Below are 22,157 nucleotides of genomic sequence, written 5' to 3'. Positions count from 1 at the left end.
GTTAAATATGTGTGTGTATATGTGTGTGTGTGTGTGTGTGTGTATTTAAATATATACATTTATATATTAACGCATGTGAGGCGATGGATATGTTAATTTACTAGTTGGGTAGCATATACCAAATCATCATGATATACATCTGAAATATCTTACAATTTGTCAATTATACCACAGTAAAGCTGAAAAATATATATACCTTTTTTCTTTTTTTTAAGATTTTATTTATTTATTTGAGAGAGAATGAGGTAGAGAGAGAGAGAGAGCATGAGAGGAGGGAGGGTCAGAGGGAGAAGCAGACTCCCTGCTGAGCAGGGAGCCCGATGCGGGACTCGATCTCGGGATTCCAGGATCATGACCTGAACCGAAGGCGGTCGCTTAACCAACTGAGCCACCTAGGCACCCGTACCTTTTTTTTTTTTTCTGATTGCAAAAGTAATAGATAACTAAAGTAGACCATCACTAGCCATGTGTGGCTATTAAAGACTTAAACTGTGACTAGTCCAAATTCAGGTGTGCTATGAGTATAAAATAAACTGCAGATTTTGAAGACTTAGTACAGAAGAAAAAAGACTAGAAATATCTTGTTGACAATTTTTTTTGTTATTACATGTAGAAATGATAAAATTTGAATATATTGGGTTAACTAGAATATATTATTGTTAGTTTTGCCTTTGTTTCTTTACCTTTTTAATATGGCTACTAAAATATTTAAATTTACATATGTGGTTTCCATTAAGTTACTATTGGGCGGTGAGAGCTAGTAGGCTGAATCAAAATATTACAGAGTCAAATGGCACAGAAAGTGAAAGTTTCTCAAAATGCTATTCTTGGAGAGAATCCAGAGATAGTCTTCCTTGTCTTCTTTATATTCATGAAAAATGAAAAACATAAGTTGTTATTTTATATATTTTAAGCATATCTTTTTATAAAAACAAGATCATGCTATGTATAGTGTTTAGAAACTTTCTTTTTAAAAAATATATCTCGGAGGAGCACCTGGCTGCTCAGTTGAAAGGACATGCAGCTCTTGATCTCCAGGTTGTGAGTTCAAGCCCCACGTTGAGTGTAGAGATTGCTAGAAACAAACAAACAAACAAACAAATAAATAAATAAACTTTTTAAAAGTAAGTAAAATAAATAAAAATTAAAAAGATATCTTGGACACCTCCGAATCAGTTAAGATGCATTAGGGAAGCTCATTGTTTAATAGAGTTTATAATGAATCCTTATATAAAGCAAATAATTATTGTGTAAAACTTGCCTTCAGGTTTACATTTTAGATTAATCTGTGTTTTCATAAGTCAGGTTTCTGATTTGTCATTAAAACAAATTATGCCTGGGGTGCCTGGGTGGCTCAGTCAGTTAAGTGGCTGACACTTGATTTCGGCTCAGGTCATGATCTCAGGCCTGGGATCAAGCCCACATCAGGCTCTGTGCTCAGTGGGGAGTCTGCTTGAGAATTCTCTCTCTCTCTCAAATAAATAAATCAATCTTTCTAAAAAATTAAAAAAATAAATAAAACAACATACTCCCTCCTGCATGTTCTGTGGAAGAGAGAAAATGCATTTAAGTATAATTTATATTTTTAGTTTAAGTGTAATTTAATAAAATATCAATTCTTTATTTTCTTTTTCCAGCAAATTCTGCCCAGCTGGTTGTCGAGACATAGCAGGAGACATTTCTGGGAATCTGGTGGATGGATACAGAGATGTAAGTAATTGAGGGTATTTTTAGGACAGGGAGGAAATTAAAAAGTGTTTGTTGCTCTGCCTAAACTCATCATAAAGTCAAGTCAAATAAGATCTAAAACCCCGGAGGTAAATGCACAATTCTCTCTTTTCTGAGAGTAAATGAAATAATAAGTATAAAAACCAAGGTTATTCGTGCATGCATTCCTATTTTTCGCATTTCCACTTAAGCATGGTGTAAGTGAAATGGTAAATAAAACCCTTTTTCTACACCTACGGGTATAATTCCATTTATTTTTTTATAAGAGGTCATTTTTTTTTTTTTTGTAATTTATTTCTGTATTTTAATGCTTCTGTTGGTTCATGTAATAGCCAAGGACATGACCATTCACATCAGAGAGTAACAACACCGTGTCTGGGATCAGGGAAGCCAGCTGCCCTGCACTTACGTAACAGTTCTTCCTGCCTTGCACCCCCAGTTTCTCCTGCAGAATGAGACTCTCTGGTTGTATACGTTGTTCCCAGAGAAAAATACATCACAAGAAGTCATTTTTCTAAAGTATATGTCCTGTTTCCAGATACACAGTCCTTCGTTTCTTACTATTTGCAGATCTCAATCCCAGAAATTTGGTATCTGATCTTTGAATATTAACATTGCTACTTAAAATAGTTGAGTTTCTAGCACATGAGAATTGGCTTGAGTTACTACAAATGTGAAAATCTGTATAGTGATGGAACTTTTCTAAGAGTCATTGACATGTGTCTTTGTGCATCTAAGAAAACATACATGTTTCAGGAGACTGATAATCTCATCTCCAGCAAGGGGAAAACAAACTTGGCTTTAATTTTTGCTTTTAATACATCCTGATTCTGGAAGCAGCATATTTTGCAATTTTGCTCTTTGTTTTCTTTTTCATGTATTGTCTTTATTTACAAGATTGACATAGGATATTCATTTGGCCTATAAATTGTTTGAATCTTAAAATGATTTATAATACCTCAATTTGAGATATACTTGGCACAGGCTATTTCTAAATGACTTCAGGAAATTAACTAAGGGAAATAAACAGTTGAAGTATAGTTTTTCCCCCAGCAATAGAAAGTATCTTTGTTATTTTCCCATCCCATGCAAGGAACTTAAAAATTATATGTAATAAGAGAGATAGCATCATTTTTTTTCTTACTTTAGTTGTTTATCTTGCTTCCTCTTGACAGAGCTCTGTGTTGTAGTACAACAGGTAAATAAATGGCTTCCTGCATGGTAGATCTGAGTACATGATCTGTAGGTGCTAGCAAACAGGTTTCCTATTTAACTTTGGCTGGTTTCATATCATTTGCTTTCAGAATGACTTTATCTGGGAGTCTGCTTCTCCCTCTCTCTGCTACTCTCTCCCTCTCTCTGTCAAATAAATAAATGCAAAATCTTAAAAAAAAATAGTGGCCATGTTATTTGCTGATGAGTTTGTGGGTCAGCACTTTGCACTGGTCAGTTCTTAATCTCCCTTGCCTAAAAGAGCTCCTGCAGTCATGTGGCGCATCAGGTGGGGCCAGAGGGTTGAAGGTGGCCGTGATGACATGTGTGGCCGTTGGTTGGGCCATGTCATCTGCAGCAGAACTGAGCAAGTTACGTGGTCCAGTGCAGTCAGTGGGAGGTACCTACACAGGGGCATGACCTTCGGGAGGCGTTATTCACTGGGGGGCAGTGATGGGTGCCCAAGTTGACGTAAATGTGGTGACTCTGAAGTCATTTTGAGATAGTTATACAATAATTTTTTCCTCTCCTCTAAAACTTTCTATTTAAATGAATTATGGCATAGCAATGTCATGGGTCAAACAAGGATCCTGACCACATGTTATAACAAGATGGAAACCTCCCACCATATTTTAAGTGTGTTCTTGAGTAACTGTGAGTGATGACGTTGCTATATTTCAGACCTCGTTATTGTGCAAAGCCGCCATCCATGCAGGAATAATTGCAGATGAGTTGGGCGGTCAGATCAGTGTGCTTCAGCACAAAGGGCTAAGTCGCTATGAAGGAATCCTGGCCAATGGTGTGCTCTCAAGAGAGTAAGTACTTTGTCTTTTGTTCTGAGTGGAAGGTAACCTGAAAGGCATAATTTATCAGCTATTTTGAAGGGACAGTGGGCATATGATCCCAAGGGTTTGTCAGTTTGTGTGTGAGTGCTTAAAGCAGCATTTACGGTGTCTTTGTGGAAGAGCAATGCAGCAATAAAGAAGCTCACTGTTTATGCTGACAAGTGAATTAAAATGGCACACATCTGAAGTTCTAGGGCAAAGGAATGTTTCTACTCTCAGGTGCTTTAGTAGGAGAAAATAAAGGCTGTCCGTTTTCAGTTTTTCCAGTTTTAGTAAATTATTGGTTATCTGCAATATTACCAAAGGTACTGAAGAAGACAAGGAACTAAAATAAGCCTCCATAGAATTACCAAGCTCCCTGGGAGATCCCTAGAGACAAGCTCTTAGTGATGAGTAATAGTTGGGAAGTGAAAAAAAAAAAAGAGGGCTTTGTTAACATTTACCTCTCTGTTCGCTGGTATCCTTTGCTCTTTCAGCTTCATGAGAAAAAAGTATGTCAATTGTTCAATTGTTTTAAACATTTCAACCTGAGCTTTTAATGCTTTTAGGTTTCCTCAGCTTCTGGAGTGGAAAATAAGAGCTGTTAGAACTAAATATAATCCTGCCTCATGGTCCAGGTGTCCACCCATAGAAATAGGCAGCTTGGAAAGGGCCAGAGGGAGGCTTTCCTTGGGTGGAGGCCTTGTGAGAGAACGGTGGTCCTCAAGCCACTGTGTTTATCTCCTGCTCCCTCCCTGCCTGCCCCAGAAATGTCTTCCTGCTACCATGACCCTGTATTTTTGGACAGGTTGTCACCATAGTCTTAGTCCCCAGAGTATGGCACAAGACAGAGACTATAGGCATTTCAATTTCAGGATCCAAAAGTAGGAAAAAGGAGGTCAGGGCCTGTATCCTCTACCACTTCCCTGTCTGTGTGCAGATCACCAAGCACCCCCACTCCAGCCCCCTACCCCGCCATTTTGCCATGGTCCTTGCTTATGTGCAGAAAGAACACGATCATGTTTCCCTGCTCTGTTCTCCCAGGCAGTGTGGACCATCTCATCTGGTGAAAAAAAAAACCACATAAGGGGGTTGATAGGTTCCCTAGTTAGCATAAATGTAGTGACTCTGATGTCATTTTGAGAAAGTTACATAGTAATTTTTTCCCTTCCCCTTTTGCTTTTTATTTAAATGTATTACAGCTTTAGTTTAGTGATACTGTAGTTCAAATGGTGATTCTGACTCCAAGTTATAATATTGTTTTTTAGGAAAATATATCTTAACTTCCAAAGAACCGATTGATGAATTCATAAGTAAACTTAGGGACCGATACCCATTTCTGGATTGAGGTGTTGGCTTAAGCTCACAGGAGAGGGGATTCCAAAGCAGTGGCTGAAGTTGGGAGTAGAAATTGGTTAGGTCACCTTCATGAAGAAGGCAAGCCTTGGGTTTGGTGGAAGGCAGGAACCAGGCATATGGGACATGGGAGCAGAGTCAAGGCCCAGAGAGGGACACGAGAGGAGTTGTGGCAGTCAGCACACCATGCTCACGTCCAGGGCCTTGGCTGGTGGGTAGCTGAGGGAAAAGGCAGAGCTCCCACTGGCAATTCTGAGTTGAGGGCTGTGGGTGGGGTAACTGGAGAGGGTATTCCTGTCCAGGTCTTTCACAAGCCACCCAAGTGATGCTGTATGTAATCTACAGAAGGCAGCCATCCACTAAGGTTTGGGTGCAGGCTGCCCTCTGATGGGCGGGCTCACCACTCTGTCTTTGTGTTCTCTGCTTGCTACTTTCCCCTTGGATAGGACTTTTAGCTTTGAGAGGCCCCAAAGTGTTCTTTTCCTATTGTGTGACCAAAATCAGTCCCAAATTTAAGATCTAAATGCCTAGTAACAGAGTACCTTTAGAAAGTAAAATCCTTACTCAAATAAATAAAATTTATATATGTGTGTATTATAAATTCATTTTATATACACATGCATGTATTTTATACATACGTGTATGCATGTACATATATATACTATATATAAAGAAATATATGCATGCATTATATATACACACACACATGTATGTACATATATTTTTTCACTTACGTATTTGCCTCAAGTTTTGTGGAACATAAATATTATATCCTGATTTATAATAAAAGTGATTGCTTATACACAGTAAGCTGTATCGGCTTGACCTTGACTTTTGAGGATCTGTTTCTGTTTACAATTTTTTATGGTCTAGTATATTGACACCAGGGCACTATTTCAGAAAGATGCCATGCTGTGGCCTAGATTTGTTGGGAGCCACATCTCCAGATAGGAACAAAGAATTGGCCTCTGGTTTTAAATCTGTTTTTTGGAATCTCTTGCCTATGTTTGTATACATTTCAGTGCTTCTTTTGTAGAAAAATAGGACCATAAAAAGTTGAACTTGTACTATGAGGATTTTATTTTACTTTTGAAAAAAAATTATTTAAACTGCTTGAGGAGAAGTAGACATGTTCTCAATTACTTCTAGGCTTGATACAGATGAAGTTGCTTTATGTAAATCAGAATTAAACGTTGACACAAAGAGTCCAGAAATCTCAACCATGGAAATGTTTTGCTCCACATTCCATGTAGTTATTTGAACAAACTCTTTGATTTTTGTTTTGGTAAGAAGAGAAAGTCCAGGTTTATATCAAGGTCCCTTCTTCCTTCTAGCTCCGATTTTGCTCTGGCTTTTTGTCCTGAGCAGAGAAGAGTGAACTACATGTGGACACATGTCTTCCACTCATCCCGACTCCCAAATCCTCAGGGGGCAGTTGTTTTTCTCTGTGCCGGTGTGCTGCTGGGGAAGCAGTGTGCATGCGGTCATTGAACTTGTGTTCCCACGCATGATTGTTTGGTGTTCAGGAAAAAGCTCTGCCACTGAGGAAGAAGGAGTCCCTAAAGTAAATATCTAGGGTTCTTCTGGGATTCATCCGGGTCGGGTCATTTCCTTGATTTGAGGAGACCAGAATGGAATCAGGAAGAGAGGCTGACCTCAGACCGAGGGTGAAGGCTCACACCACCAGCAGCGAAGGCTTTGCTTTTTCAGTTGACATCAGCCTCTTCTTGATGGCTTCTCGAGCCCCCGGGGAAGGCCGGCAATTCCAGGCGTCTGATTGAATGCATTCACGCTGACGTGTGACTGCCTCAGAACCCCAGCCTCCTGGAGGGTTTTCATTTTTATGAGAGGAGGCTCACTTACCAATAGAATTCTCCAAGTGGTTGTATTTAGTTTAATAGAGTGCAATGGAAACATGTATCGCAGCTGATCACGGGCGAAGAGCCAGGCAGAGAGCCGTTAGGAGTAGAGTCTTCCCTGGCGGTGTCTTCCCAGGGTTAACTCCACAGTTATCCTTCTTTCCCTAACTTCTCTTTTTCAATGACAACAAAATAAATATTTTAGTGTCTCATGGCAGTGGGAGCGAGTTGAGACCCTCCGAGTTGCCACAATATCAGGTGCTTTATTTGGGCAAAATTTCAAGTGTAATATTTAGTGCAGGAATGTTAGAAAAAAATGGAAAAAGCAGTCAAATAGAGGCCCTAAATAAATTAATAAAACTTGGAATGTGAACCACGTGCACCTTTCTTTAGAAGTTAGGAGAGCTGGATCTTCACCCCGGCTTTGGCGCGAACTCTGAATTTAGGCAAGCGGGTCCGCATTTTCACGTGAGAAATGACGGGTTCCTGCATTGTATTCAGTGCAGCGGATATAACAGAACCCTTATGTGGAATGGCGGGGCTGTGGAGTCTCCGCTTGAGAGTGGACAAAGAATATGAACGAAAAGGTCTATTCCGGGACTTTGGACTACCTGGTACTTCTAAACAATGGTCCCAGAGCTTTGCTGGGAAGGTTCTTAGACTCTTGTCCAGCCTCTTTCTGGGTTTTCTGTGGATTTCACCGTTCAGTACTCTCTCTGTCCATGGTTGCCGGATGTAATTCAGAGTTAAACATTTAAATAAGAAGCCGTACTCTCAGATTGTAAAGTAATTGCACACAACAGTGGCATCTACCTCTTCGTGCGTTTCTCGAGTATCAGTATACCGAGTGCTATGCATGCAAGATTCATCTTGAGAACTTCAAATTTTCTTTTTTTTTTTAAGAATTTTACAAGTTTAATGTGAAAAATAAAAAAAAATACAAATGGAAAGAAGTTCATATTCTTTAATGTTGTACAAAAAAGTATGAGTAGAACCAAAAGTAAGTTAAACATTATCACATTTGTTTACACTACTATCGAGTTCTTCATATTAACTTTACTATTCAAACAACAGAAAGTAGGGAGCAATTTAGGGACTGGGAAAGAGATAAAAACCAAAACAAACTTTTCTACCATGTTTATTCTACACTGTGCATAGCTGTGCTCACAGAGACGGCTTCTTTTACTTCTCCACTGGGCAGGAATTCAGTTGTATATAAAATTGAACCTGCTCAGAAGCTGAGGGAGACTAGAAATGATGGGTCCATATCCTGGTGCATTATCATATAATTCAAACAACGGTGCAGCTACAAGCTTGTAATTTTTAGGGACTGCAAACAAGGCTTTCTCTTGTAGTTGAACCAAAAACAACTTCTTATGTTCCTTAGGTTTTGTAATATGTGCAGGAATATATGGGTACTGAGGAGGTTCAAAATTTGGCCTCCACCAGTTACCAATGCAGTCATCAATGACCCAGTCTTGCAGGACTCCATCTTGACGACCCAGTATCTCTGTCATTAAGCGTTTTAGTCCTTCAACTTCATCTTCTCCTGGGTTAAGTTCACCACCTGGTAATTTGAAGAAAGTTGTTCCTAGCTGTAGCAGTAACACATGTGGTAGCCGGTGCTCATGTACAATCAGAACCCCTTCTACAGTCCTTCTCATTCCAGTTTTATCAAATTCCTCCCTCATGCACTGAAATCTGGCTGCAACAGAGCTGTCCTTCTCATAGAGGGGCTCTTTTGTACCAAAAGTATAATTGGTAAGAGGGTACAGGTTGATGGTGCGCTCCAGGGTGAGGGGCTTGGTCTGCTGGATGTACTTGTTGCCGAACTGGTTGACCCCCCGGGGCCAGCCGGTTTGTGAGCGATTGGGCGGCACCACGGACATGATGGCGAGCTCGAGTACTTGCGGCGAGAGGAAGTGGGGCAGGCAGGGAGACTTTCCCTGTGCGGGTAGCGGTTATTTGCGTCCCCCTCAGCAGACGCCACCCGCCATTAACATGAGAGCCAGAACTTCAAATTTTCTACGTAGTTTCACACTGTTGAGTTGGTAAGGGACTTACAAAAAGGTAAATACAATCTTGGGCCTCCGGAATCTCTTCTCCACGGAAGGAGACAGCTGCAGAATGAGGTCGATATGATGTTTGCCTCCGAGCGCACCACAAGCTGTAGAAATCCTAGAGTCCACAGGCCCCGGGGTTAATGCCAGCTCAGCAGTAGGACTGTCCCGCAGCGGCGAGGCCCAGCTCAGGCCGGGCCAGTGAGATGCTATGAGTTTTCTCCCACCGCACCTTGTCATCCAGAGGGAGGATGGTTCATGGCTGTAGGGAGGAGTGTGACTGGACAGAGACTGAGTGAGCTGAGGCTGCCCCAGAGCAGCACCACTGGGGCAGGACCCCTCAGGGAAGGAGCAAAGTCTGTGGAGAAGGCAGCGACACATGACATGATCATTCTTCTAAAACTGGCCAGTCTCCTTCGTTTCTCTCCGTGGTCCTTGACTATTGACAGCGATTAGGATGCTTCAGGGCGACTACTGAAGCAAAGGAGGTAGTCAGGGCTGTCATTCTTTCTGCCTCCAGTGCCAGGTATTAATTAATTGGGTCTTAAGGTTGTTCCCAAGGCTGTATGTGTGCATTTTCCTTCTCCACACAGTGTGGCATGATGGAAACCACACAAGGTTCTGACCCAATAGCAGTGACGTGACTCAAGAGTCCTGGCCACTTGTCACCTGGGTGGCGTTAGTAACGTTCCTTCCCTTCAGTGGTCCTGAGTTTCTCTATAAAAGGCCAGTGATGAAGATGGTTAGAGCCTTGCTGGGGTGCGGTGAGGACCCCGTGAGGTGCCGGAAGGCTCTGTGACGCCTGGGCTGTGGTGCTGTGTCCATCATTGTGATCCAGGTAAGCAGCTCACCTCCTCCTGTTTGTGTTTATCATTGCAGCGGTTCCCTGTCCGACAAGCGATTTCTCTTTACCTCCAACGGTAAGGATCCAGCTTTCCTTAAGAATCTGATATTTTAGGGGGCACCTGGGTGGCTTAGTCATTAAGCGTCTGCCTTCAGCTCAGGGTCCTGGGATCGAGCCCCGCATCAGGCTCCCTGCTCAGCGGGAAGCCTGCTTCTCCCTCTCCCACTCCCCCTGCTTGTGTTCCCTCTCTCGCTGTGTCTCTCTCTGTCAAATAAATAAATAAAATCTTAAAAAAAAAAAGAATTTGATATTTTAACGTCTTCAGGGGTAGTTTATTCTCCCATCCCCCTCCCATGCTATAGTTTAAAGGATTTTATTTTTCTTTTCTTCCACAGGTCACACAGCACCAAGTATGCTGTAACTTAGAAATACTGAGACAGTAACTCAATTAGCATGAAGTAGAAAATATTTTTCTTTGTAATCTAAGCTCTCTCACGCTTTCACCAAAAAAAGAATGAAAATTCAAAATGCCATTTATGTTAAGATAGAATTCCTTTCTGTTATATTTTAACAGGAAAAGCTTTTAAAGATTACAGTTTGATTTGTGGTTATCTCGAATAAAGTGCTCAAACATGAGTGTGTGAAATAAGGGCTTTTTAGCCCCTCCATCATGAAATATATTCTGTGTAAATATTCTCTCAGCATAAAGTAAAATATTTTCAGAGAACAATATGAATATGTCTTCTTTGTCCAGGAGAGGAGTGTGGCCTTTATTTGCTAACCTCCACATTGTCTTGGACATGGTAAAATTAAGGTCCTAAGGATGATGTTGAGTACAATTTACTGATCTTCAGAGCACCCGGATGTCCCTCCTCTTCAAGGACACAGACAGTAGAGTCCCCTCTGATCAAGTGAGAAGAACCTTCAGCATTTTAAACCTTTAAGACACATTGTACTTTGCTGAAATGAGGGTGAATTTAGAAGTCTAGGAAGGAAAATCTATAGTAGGAACAGAGAGATGTCATTTATAGGGGATGTGACTTCAGTCAGGTCCATTAAAAAGAAAAGCAGCAATTGCAAGGGACCACAGTACAAATGAGTCAGATGAAAAGTCTGGGCCATTAAAAAACTAATAATTAAACAGTTGATTTGATATCAGAATGGAAATAAATCAACTGAATAATTCTAGTTCAGATGGAGTACTTTTTTTTTTTTTTGCTTTCATTTTGTGTCTGTATCTGAAATACTTTCTTGGCCTTTTTTTTTTTTTTTTTTTTTGTAGGTTGCAGCAGATCATTGAGTTTGGAACCTGACACACAGATCAGAGCTTCTTGGCAGTGGGTCAGTGAGATGGGAGAACAAGTTCACTGGTCTCCTGGCCAAGCCCAAGTTCAGGGCCAAGATCTGTCATGGGCTTCGGGGGACAGTGGCAAGAACCGTAAACAGCGCGAGTGGCTGGAGACCGATTTGGGAGAGAAAAAGAAAATAACGGGTACAGTTTCACAAATGCAAAATGACGGGCAGTTGAAATTATGTTTCTGAGCTACATAGGCGCCTCTTTCTCTACCTCAAAGTATTCTGTGTCTTTTCTAAAAGTAATAAGGCTTCACATTGTCTTGAAGGGAAGAACCTGTGTGCAGATTTTAAGTGTGGATATAAGGAGTAGATGAAAGCTTTTTTTTTTTTTAAGATTTTATTTATTCATTTGACAGAGAGAGCACAAGCGGGGTAACAGCAGAGGGAGAGGGAGAAGCCGACTCCCCGCTGAGGGGGGTGCCCAATGTGGGGCTTGATCCCAGAACCCTGAGATCATGACCTGGGCCGAAGGCAGATGCTTAATGTACTGAGCCACCCAGGCGACCCCTAGAAGAAACCTTTTTATGGCATGTTGTCAGTGTGGAAACACTCAGCTGTGGTCAGGTTTCAAAATGCAAATAAGAAAAACTGGCCTGCAAAATGATTTAAGATTTCAAGTGAGGAAAAAAAAAAAGAGGAAAGAAACCTGGTATTGTAATACATGCTGTATTATAAAATCTAACCTATCAATAATATTTTCTTACAAGGAATTATGACCACAGGATCCACACAGTCAAATTTCAACTTCTATGTTAAGAGTTTCGTGATGAAGTTCAAAAACAGCAACTCCAAGTGGAGGACCTATAAAGGAATTGCGAGTAATAAAGAAAAGGTAAGAGAAACTTGAGAGGAAAGAACTGAGTGGGAGAGTGGGTCTCCAGATGTTTTTATCAGTGTGTTTCCAGAAAACAGATCTGCAGCACCCCCTTAGTTAGGTCACGCAGCCTTTGTTGGCAGAGCGTTGCGTCTGCACTACCAAGCGTGTCTGCAGAACCACCACAGACCTAGGTTCCTGGCTCTGGTGTCCTATAGCCAGGTAGGAGTGGGGTGGGAAAGATGGATGCGCTAACCACTAGCCTCTTCAGGTCAAAGTTATTTGATTCTACAGGTGTTTCAGGGCAACTCTAATTTTCGGGATCCAGTGAGGAATAATTTCATCCCTCCCATCGTGGCCAGATACGTGCGGGTTGTCCCCCAGACGTGGCACCAGAGGATAGCTTTGAAAGTGGAGCTCTTTGGCTGCCAGGTCACACAAGGCAAGTCAGCGAGTTCCTCGGTTCAGATTGTGCCCTTTGACAGATAGTCATTACTAATGTGGTTCTTCCAACCTCTCCTCTGCCTCAGGTAATGAGTCATTGGTGTTGCGTAAAACAAGTCCAAATACTGTCAGTTCCACTGAAAGAGAAGATGAGACGATCACAGAATCCGTCCCCTCTCCGGAAATGCCCACAGGTAGAGCAGTTCCTTTTTTGTGGTTTCCTCAGGAGCATAACTGGACTCCGTGTGATTATTACAGTAGCTTCAACAAAAACTTTTTTCTCTGTCGTATGAATGTCCAGAGTTCGATGGCCCTATGTGTAAAATGATGTATCTCCACAACTCTTTGGTGCAATATTGTAAGTAGAGAAAGTAGTATTTGCCCTTCAAACACCAGGTAAAGATTTTACGGAAAAATAATAGCACCTCCATACAATGGAATACTCTGCAGCCATGAAAAATAAATGTGTTTAGTAATAGAGGAAGTTAGAGGTAGAGAAAAACTTAAGAAAATATGCAAAGGAGAGGACAGTCCATATAGCACTCTATCATGTGTCCACAAAAGGGAATAAAGAGGGGCGCCTGGGTGGCTCAGTCGGTTAAGCGTCTGCCTTTGGCTCAGGTCATGCTCCCAGGGTCCTGGGATCGAGTCCCACATCAGGCTCCCTGCTCAGCAGTGAGTCTGTTTCTCCCTCTCCCTCTGACCCTCTGCCTGCTTGTGCTCACTCTCTCTCTCTCAAATAAATTAACTAAAAAAAAAAGGGAATAAAGAATGAATATATAGAGATAATCATTCCAATATCTGTGGAAGAATGCCAAGAAACATAATTTGGCTTCCCATAGAGGAGGAACAGAGGTAGGAGGGAGACCTTTGTATACTTTTTGAAGTTTGAACATGTAAATATATAATCTATTCAAGTAATAAACATTAAAAGTCATTTTTTCAGAATATAAGATGATTCGTGTATTAGTTTTATAAAATTCAGAAAGATTAGAGATCTATAAATATGAAAATAAAAATAAGCCATAAATTAGCATCCACAGATAATCACCATATTCCACTGTATCCAGTCAACTATATTTATCTATAACTTTGAGAAAAAATGGTAGCATACCACATACTTTGTTCTGTAGCATATATTTTTTCACTTAACATCGTATCATGAGCATCTTCTGGTGTTATTAAGCAGTTGAAAAACACAGTTGCTAATACCTTTATAGTATTTTTTCATATGGATATACCATCACTTAGTTAACCATTCCCCTATTGTTGGATGTTTAAGTTCTTAGATTTTTCCCAAATTTCCACTCTGGTAAATAACACTGCTGTAATTTACGACTTTTGTTCCTTTTGAAGGTCCTTATATTGCCCCCCCCCCTCCGCCCCCCCCCCCCCCCCAATTTCATGAACTACACATTTCCACTCCTGATCATCCCTTTGTTTTCTTCTCAGGGATATGTCTTCTTCACCCAGATAAAGGGTGAAGAACAAATATTTCTCCTTTAGTTTGCGGTGTCTACAAACTTGGGGCCTGCTTTAGTAGCTGTTAAAGTGACTTCCTTTTTTAAAGTAGGAAGACACCATATTCCGTGGGCAGAGTGGAAATGCTGTCTGAGGTCATCAGTCTGTATTTCCTCTCAGCCCGCCGCTCCAGAGCCCTGGTAACGGGAAGCCCAGGGCTCTTCTCCCCTCCCCCCCCCCCAGCTCCTGTTATTGTTCACGTGCAAAGCCTCCCACCATCTGGGGGAACTGGTTCCTTGAGCTGATTACCTCCGGGCCAGCTGGGTGGGCCAGCTTGAAACCTGCCCCCCACCCCAATTCTGATTTTGGAGTCTAATGTCCAAACAACAAGCTCAGAGTAGGTGTCAATCCGTGAGGACCATCAAAAATTGCCTCTTTGGAAAAGAAAAAATCTATTTTCCTAAACTTGAGCCAGGATTTTGAATCCTGTTTGCTTTCTGATATCAGGAAATGCCTAGCACATATTCATTTTCCCCATATATTAAACTGTTGAAGACCTTTCAAATCAGTGTTGAGTTTTAGATTGTGAACTTGGGCTGCAGCTCATTTCTGTTGTAATGTGGCGGCTTCCCCCTTCCCAGGAATAAACATCACAGCTGTTGCTATTCCGCTGGTGCTCCTTGCCGTGCTGCTTGCTGGAATGGGAATCTTTGCAGCCCTCAGAAAGTATGTGACTTGACATTTTTAAGTTTCTTCTCTATGCAAATAATCACAAAACCAAAATGTTTGCTTTCCAGATGTTCATGTGTAGAAAAGCAGCATTACTTTGGCCAAGATAAAATGTTAATATATGTGTTAAGAACAAGTTGGGTAGGGGTAGAAAGTATCATGTATTCTTCTCTAAACAACCTTTATCACTTAGAAACCTTTTCAAGTAGGATTCTTTTGTCTCTGTAGGAGGAAGAAGAAAGGAAATCCATATGGATCAGCTAAGGCCCAGAAAACAGGTTGGTTTACAGAAAACTCTACGGTTTTATTCTTATAGAAGGGACAGGATCTGCTGATTAAAAGCTTGATTAGGTCTGTGGCCCACACTTACATGGTTAAAAAAATAAGCTCTATAGCCTTTAAAGTAGCAAGCCTAAAAGAAATGGAATATTGTGTCCTATCTCTTTATTTCAATTGGGAGTTTTCATGGCCAGTTACTTTTACTTTTGTTCAGCATTATCCCATCATTTATCAACATTCAGAGTTTTTGGCCATTGGAGTTTAGGCCACCCCAAAGCCTGTCACCCAGGAGAAGTTATAAAAGCCCCATTTTCACAAAGTACGTTGTCCAGCACACTCTGCATCTCCAGGCTTCCACAGTATTTCCCATTCTGGGAAAGCGAAGGAATAAACAGGCAGGGTTCAGGTTCAGGTTGCAGAGAATCCTTAGGACTACAGGATGCCCGTGCAATGAGTCAGCCACGGTCCAGAGAGACAGCAGCAGGGCAGGACCCCTCAGAATCTTAGGGGCACTTTGGGACACCTGCTCTGCAGGGTCTCAAGAGCCAGATGTGTTGACTCCTGAGACACGAGTGTCGCGTCTGTGCAGATGATGGGAAACCATGCCCCCATGTGTGTAACATAGGGATAATCTGGGACGTGATGGGTACACAGATACATCACGAAGGCAAGTGGAAAGCGTGGTCGGAATGGTGTCCGTTGTTGTAACGACCACAGCACGCTGTTTCTAGCACATATATCTGAGGAGCTGTGGCCATGCATTTACACATAAGGTCAGCTGGCAGGAGGCGGTCTGACCCCCGACTCATTGAGAAACACATCGTGGACAATGTGTGTTACACTTCTAAGATATTAGTTTGTTTCCTGTTATCTTTATTCCAGACTGTTGGAAGCAGATCAAATATCCCTTTGCCAGACATCAGTCCGCTGAGTTCACCATCAGCTATGATAATGAAAAGGAAATGACGCAAAAGTTAGATCTCATCACAAGTGATATGGCAGGTAAGCATTAAGCTTCTCGGATGGTGCTCTGGGGTCAGACATGCTGCTTCTGGGAGCGGGGGAGAACAGGAGGGAAATAAGACGAAAACCCTTGTGTTCAGATGAGGCCCAATAAGTCAGTAATGTGTATAGTCTTCTTTCTTAACTCTGCACAGAGTTGCAAACGGACACTGAGATCTCTCTCAAAAGCCCATTCAGACAAGGCCATTACACCCACAGGAGCTAGAGCAGAACTATAGCAATGGCCTCTGAGGTACCACGAAAATCTGGAAGCCCTGAATTAATCTGTTACTAAGGTTTTGGTGAAGACACTAAGAAAGAGGCCCTGGAAAGCACAGCCCCTGGCCTTGTGGAAGACGAGCTAGGAGATGAAAGATGCCGTCCACTGTTAGAATGGCCTCTGAGGCCTGATTAGCCATCCCTGAGAGTCAAGCTTCTCAAACTGTCCTTGGGGAAGGATCCATTTTGTTGTTTGCCTTTTAAAAAATTATTTCTAATCCATCAAGACCTAATACTTTTGTAAAATACAATTCACTTGACCCTTGAACAACAAGGGGGTTAGGGATGCCACCCCCCTGCGCAGTCAAAAATCCATGTATAACTTCTGACTCCCTCCAAAACTTAACTGCTCATAGCTTATTGCTGACCAGAACAACCTACTGTTGACTCCATCCTTACAAATAACATAAACAGTTAACACATACTTTGTATGTTATATGCATTATATATTGTATTCTTACAATAAAATGAGAGAAAATGTTATTAAGAAAATCATAAAGACGAGGAAAATACATTTCCAGTACTACGCTGTATTGAAAAAAAAAACCCGCCTATAAGTGGACACACACAGTTCAAACCCCTGTTGTTCAGGGTCCGCTGTATAAATGAGGAGCAGTAATGACATTTTTAAAAAGATATACAAAATACAAAGCTCTAAGCCTTTTATTAGGCTCAGTGGACATAAAGGTACTCTCAAATTGCTGTGAGTTTCTAAACACTTGCTCTGAATCTGTGTACTTGTCTTTTTGCAGACCTGTCTCGGTTCTCAGATATGCAGGCATCTGCAGACCGCACTCTCTGAGGAGCACTGCTTAGCTTCTCGCTACCCATAGTGCATTCTGAGGGCCAGCAGCATCAGGGAGCTTGCCAGAAATGAGGGCTTTCAGGCCATGCCCCAGGCCTACCAACCCAGAAGTTCCCAGGTGGTGCGTGTGTGTATCAAAGTCAGAAAGCTACCAGTGGAAAGCTTGCTTGAGCTGCTTCACGGCAGAGAGAGCATCTCTCCCCACAAAATCCATCTTCTTATTCCTTCATCTGCGGTCCCCGACAATTCTAGTGCTACCTTGTAGATAGAACAAGGGGAGGAAAGACCCCCTTCTCTGTCCTCTTCATTATTCTTTAGCTTCTGGTGCAGCCTGTTGCCACTGTGTGGTCCTTCTTGGGCACCTTGACTGTGTGAGCCCCTGAGTCTCGCTCTTCCCCTCACTTAGCCACAGTCTCTCTCTTCAGCAGTCTCACCACCCCCAACCCTCCCCCCGCCCCCGGACCGGCTTCAGAGCTCCCAATAGAGAGCCCTTCCTTGCATTTTTCTCTCCTCAGCTGCTAAGCCCAGACTTCCCTCACTTTCCCCAAGAAGGGAGTAATTCTCACCTGCTGGACGCCTCTACCTGCGATGTGAATGTCACCAGTTCCTCAGTGGGCCCCAAATTGAACCCCTTGTTCCTAACCCTCCTCACGACGGCTCCATACATTCTCTTCCCAGTGGCTTCCCAACTGTGTATCCCAGGCTTCTGGGCTTAACACCTGGGAAGGGGCCTTGGCTGTCCTCTTTCCTCACGCCCCACATTGCTGGTAATACATTTCTCTGCGTCATGTCTCCAAAGGGTGGCCTTTCCAAGGCTGCTGCCAGACCCCTAGTGTGTGACTTATACTTTTGTTTCTTCTCATTTTTTGATCTTTCCTTCTTCAGTCGGCTTCCAGGTTACCTCTACCTGTGTCAGTCTCTTCTTTAGAATCCTCAGTAGTTTCTACAGAAGCCAAACTTGCTAGCAAGGCACTGGCACTCTATGAAGGAGCCGACGGTGAACAGCATACACCTGCGACCTGAGTTCGACCTCTGGCTCCATTGGGGGCCAGGTGGGTGATCTTGGAGATGTTACTTTATCTCAACCTGCTTCTGTTTTCCGTTTGCCAAATGGAGTAATAGTCACTACCTCTTTGTACGTTTTTTGAGGATTTCACTGACTGGTAATATCTTAGACTAATGCCTGGCACAGAGTAAGGACAATAAGTGGGAGCTTTATTGTTACCATCGCCATTATCATTAGTCCCCAACCTACTATTTCGGTCTTCGTATTCTATTAAACTACGCCATGTCCCTCATACTCTGGCCACATCAAACTCCGACTCTTCCCATGGTTTTTAACAGGTTGTTGAATCACCGTTCCTGTTCCACCTCCAAAATCTGGCATCTCAGGAGCCAGTTTGAGAGCTCCATGAGGTATTTTCCCCTTACCCCCGCAGGGGTGGGGAAGTGTCATCTCTGCCTTCTTTAGGTTCCCGCGATGCGCTGAGGCTTCCTAACGCACGAGTTCGGTTGTGTAAGCCCCTGTGTGTGGCACCTCCGCCTTTTACACCTTGGGCTCTCTCACCCCGCCTGCTGCACCGTAGGCACTTGGCCGAGTTGGCTCCGCAGAGCACCCCTCTCCGCAAACAGCCGGCTTGCCCGGGCGTCCGTGTGGCACACACACGGTGCCTCTCCTGCGCTTCTGATTTCAGATTACCAGCCGCCGCTCATGATTGGCACCGGGACCGTGACCAGGAAGGGCTCCACCTTCCGCCCGATGGACACCGAGGCGGACGAGGCGGCTCCGAGCGCCGAGGCCGGCAGCCACTACGACTGCCCCCTGCCGACCGGCCGCCACGAGTACGCCCTACCCTTGACCCACCCCGAGCCCGAGTACGCCACGCCTATCGTGGAGCGGCACGCGGCGCGGGCGCACGCCTTCTCGGCGCAGAGCGGCTACCGCGCGCCGGGACCCGGGCCGGCGCACGCGCAAACACACGCGCACGCGCACGCGCTCCCGGCCGGCGGCGCGTCGTACCAGACGCCGCCGCGCCCCGCGCCCGCAGCCGGGCGCCGGGGCTACGATCAGCCCATAGCCGGCGGCCCGGCCGCGGAGCGCGCCCACCCCGACTACCAGGAGCCGCGGGCGGAGCCGGCCGCCAGCACCGCCTACGCGGCCCCCCGAGACTGCCTCCAACCCCTCAGCCCCACAGCCATGACCGCTCTCTTGTGAGCACACTGTGAAAGCAACCTGCTGCGGTACCGAGCGGCGGGCTGTGTGCGGCCCTGGAGGACGGGAGATGGGGTCAAGTGTGCGTGTGTGTGCGCGCGTGTGCGTGTGTGTGCGCGTGGGTGTGCCTGAGACTTCATAGGATCCTGCGGTGGAGTCCTAGGGACCACCTCACCTACTGTTTACAAAGTAGTGCATCTGGTTTTGTTCTGACCCGTAGGGCAAGAGTCTGTTGGGTTTTGTTGGGCTAGGAAAATGAAAATTCTCAGAGGGCATTTTCATTTCTCTAACTGTGATATTGAGCTGCTTTGGTATAAAATGTGCAATCTGTACAGAGTTATATTTAACATGAATTAAAGTAACTTAAGTTCGCTTTATCAGATTTTACTTCTGCACAGAGGCTAAGTGGGAGAATGCAGCAAAAACGTGTATAATAGTATGTTCACTCTTTAAGTCTATTTTATCTGATACTGTGTTCGCAGCAGGTCTGTTTAAACGTAATCTTGTTATTGTGGCTCATTTCCTTTCCTTTGATAACTAGAACTAAAGCATTGCTAACATTCTTCTGGAAGGAATGAAATTACTTGAAGCATGAGAAACACACCAGGGTGGTTGTTAGCAATTATGACTGTAGATTAAAACAAAACACAGTACCACACAACCACCTCAGCAGCTGCCTGTTCCTGACTCCACTTGGGATGGGGGGTGCGGTGGCCCGTCAGGGCGCCCGCCAGCAGGAGGTTCCTGCGGGCCGCAGGGGGCCTCCCTGCCTGAGGGGCCTTCATCCCACTTTGCTTCCTCCTCACCTCAGGCCCAGCGGACACTGTATGGCTTTCCCAGGCAAATCCACCTTTTCAAACTGTCTGCCAAGCCAAGTGCTGAGACGTAGCAACCAAAACTGCTCTCCCAACAAACTGAATGAAGGTGGCCCAGTGATTACAGTCTGAATTACTGTGTCAGATGCTTTTGTACCTAATTAAAAATATTGCTGAGGTCAGACGCCCACACTTTGCATGACTTTCTTCAGAAAATAACACATTGTGACTATGAATGACGCAAAGTTATTTGAGGTGTGTTCTTACAAAAGGGACCGAGGCCAAATCTACATAAAGCTTTTTTCTACTGAGATGGTTGGGAACTGATTTTGTTTCTTACAAAATCAGCGTTGTCTCTAATTCCAGATTAGCCCAGACCTCAGCTGTACCTCATGTTCAGCTTTTTACCTGTTTGCTTTGAGTTCACTGTGGACGATTTGCCTTCTTTTGCCAGAGGAAAGTGTGTGTTTGTTTGACAAAAAATGTGGACCAAAAAAATCCTTTACCTAAAAAATGTATTATGATTCTGTTTGTAGAACTATGACTTTCTGTGAAATTAAATATTAAAGTAGGGTGCTGGAAGTTGACAGCAGACTTTTTGGGTATTTTAGAGGATAAACCGTTTACTTTGTGGAGTTTACATGGTTTTATATGCATACTAATTGTAATAATAAACTATGCCAAATCACAGTGCCCCTGACTCTCATTGGTGTCCTGCTGGCCAGCCTGTTGAAGGCCTCTGAGGATGAGCCTTCCTAAAAGGGCAAGTGATTACAGTGCAAAGAGCTGGGTTTGTTGTCAGACAGGTCTTGGTTCCAGACCCTGATCAGCCACACAATAGCTGAGGGATCTCGAGCCAGTTATTTTGGAAATAAATGAAGACCGACCAAGCAAGTGAAGTCTCTTCAAGCTTGCTATAGCAAGGGAGTCTGCCACCATCACTTGCATTTTGGCAGAGAGAGGCCAAAGGGCAGCAGAGGGCTGGAAAGCTTCATGGTGGAAAAGGAGGGAGGGCTGCAGGTGTGCCTTGATTGGAGGCTGTTGGCCTGGGGAAGCTGTAGGATAGATTAACTAGGTAACTGGTTAGGGATCCATATCTGGCTTTCTCTGCTTAGCCCTAGGTTGGAAGTGGAGACAGAGAGACTATCAGTAATCAAATCTTAGTGATTTGGAGTTGACTGTAGCAGACATTCTTGCTTCCTGGTCTGACTTCTGCATGCCTGACTTGTAGCACGGGCTGGCTTTCTGGGCTGGTTCCTGTGGATAATGGATTGCTTTCCTGCGCTTATTGCTGTGGGTTTGTAAATCAGAGTTCGTTTTTATATTTGGTCTGTCCGTTATCCATTTGTATATTCAGTCTGTTGTCTCTAACCCTTAGCCTCAGTTTCTTCTTGTGTAAAAATGTTAAGCGCCTTCCTCCAAGGCTTACAAGTTAAGAATTAGGACAACGTTTATCAAAGTTTTTGTTCTATAATTGGCTGTATGTCTAATCCAGGCCTTCGGTGGGCTGCATGTACCCTTCTAACATTAAAATATTAGTCCACAGGAATAGACTTGTTTACGGTGAATTAAAGTTATTTTCATCCATCACATTTCTTCCCCGTACTCATGATCTAATCATGACAGAGAGGAGAACAGGACTTTGTTTTGGACCAGCACTTCCCTAGGGTGGCCTCACTGTGTAGATGCGGTGGTTGAGTGGAAAGGTCTGATAAAACCCTACACTGCCAAGCCCAAATTAGAGGATAAGAGCGGAAAATACTATGCCTTTTTCAGTGTTTTGCAACATTAGCACATGTGATAAGGTGAGAATGAGATCATTCTAATTGTCTGGTGTCTTCTATGTTATCAAATTCTATTGGGAGGCTTTGCATTCTGTCACTTCTCACAGTTGTGGCTGCAACACATCTCTGACAAGCAAGACTACACTGGCCACAGAAGCTGCTGAAACTGCTCTGGGTTTTGTTCCTATTTAAAATTTTATTAATATTTATAATTAGCCTAGAGAACATCTAGAAAGGATATGATGTTTATTACATTTGCTTTCGAATCTTAGCAGAAAATGAAATCAGTTGTTA

The 22,157-nt window shown here is 43.4% G+C and overlaps 2 protein-coding genes across 3 annotated transcripts in view; one reads left to right on the top strand and one right to left on the bottom strand.

Annotated features, from left to right (window-relative positions):
• The window catches only part of DCBLD1 (discoidin, CUB and LCCL domain containing 1), a 63,962-nt gene extending 43,190 nt beyond the window's left edge, over positions 1-20,772 (top strand). For both annotated transcript variants that reach the window (XM_027601055.2, XM_027601056.2), the window contains 11 exons: positions 1,638-1,710; positions 3,622-3,755; positions 9,919-9,959; positions 11,166-11,375; positions 11,947-12,071; positions 12,348-12,495; positions 12,584-12,691; positions 14,600-14,684; positions 14,916-14,965; positions 15,849-15,968; positions 18,747-20,772. In XM_027601055.2, coding sequence (XP_027456856.1) covers positions 1,638-1,710; positions 3,622-3,755; positions 9,919-9,959; positions 11,166-11,375; positions 11,947-12,071; positions 12,348-12,495; positions 12,584-12,691; positions 14,600-14,684; positions 14,916-14,965; positions 15,849-15,968; positions 18,747-19,267 — 1,615 coding nt within the window. In that variant the 3' untranslated portion in view covers positions 19,268-20,772. The remainder of the gene's footprint in view (positions 1-1,637; positions 1,711-3,621; positions 3,756-9,918; positions 9,960-11,165; positions 11,376-11,946; positions 12,072-12,347; positions 12,496-12,583; positions 12,692-14,599; positions 14,685-14,915; positions 14,966-15,848; positions 15,969-18,746) is intronic.
• Positions 8,018-8,982, bottom strand: LOC113926338 (cleavage and polyadenylation specificity factor subunit 5-like). Its single transcript, XM_035728379.1, has one exon. It carries the CDS (start codon positions 8,866-8,868, stop codon positions 8,185-8,187), a length of 684 nt encoding a protein of 227 aa, XP_035584272.1. The 5' UTR covers positions 8,869-8,982; the 3' UTR covers positions 8,018-8,184.
• Positions 20,773-22,157: the final 1,385 nt, after the last annotated feature.

The sequence above is a fragment of the Zalophus californianus genome, chromosome 7 (assembly GCF_009762305.2).
Source record: "Zalophus californianus isolate mZalCal1 chromosome 7, mZalCal1.pri.v2, whole genome shotgun sequence".
Classification (NCBI taxonomy): Eukaryota; Metazoa; Chordata; class Mammalia; order Carnivora; family Otariidae; genus Zalophus; species Zalophus californianus.
This window is presented reverse-complemented; position numbering and strand designations above follow the sequence as displayed.

Coding starts and splice junctions, on each gene's coding strand:
- LOC113926338 (XM_035728379.1), bottom strand. CDS start 8,868: ATGTCCGTGGTGCCGCCCAATCGCTCACAAACCGGCTGGCCCCGGGGG.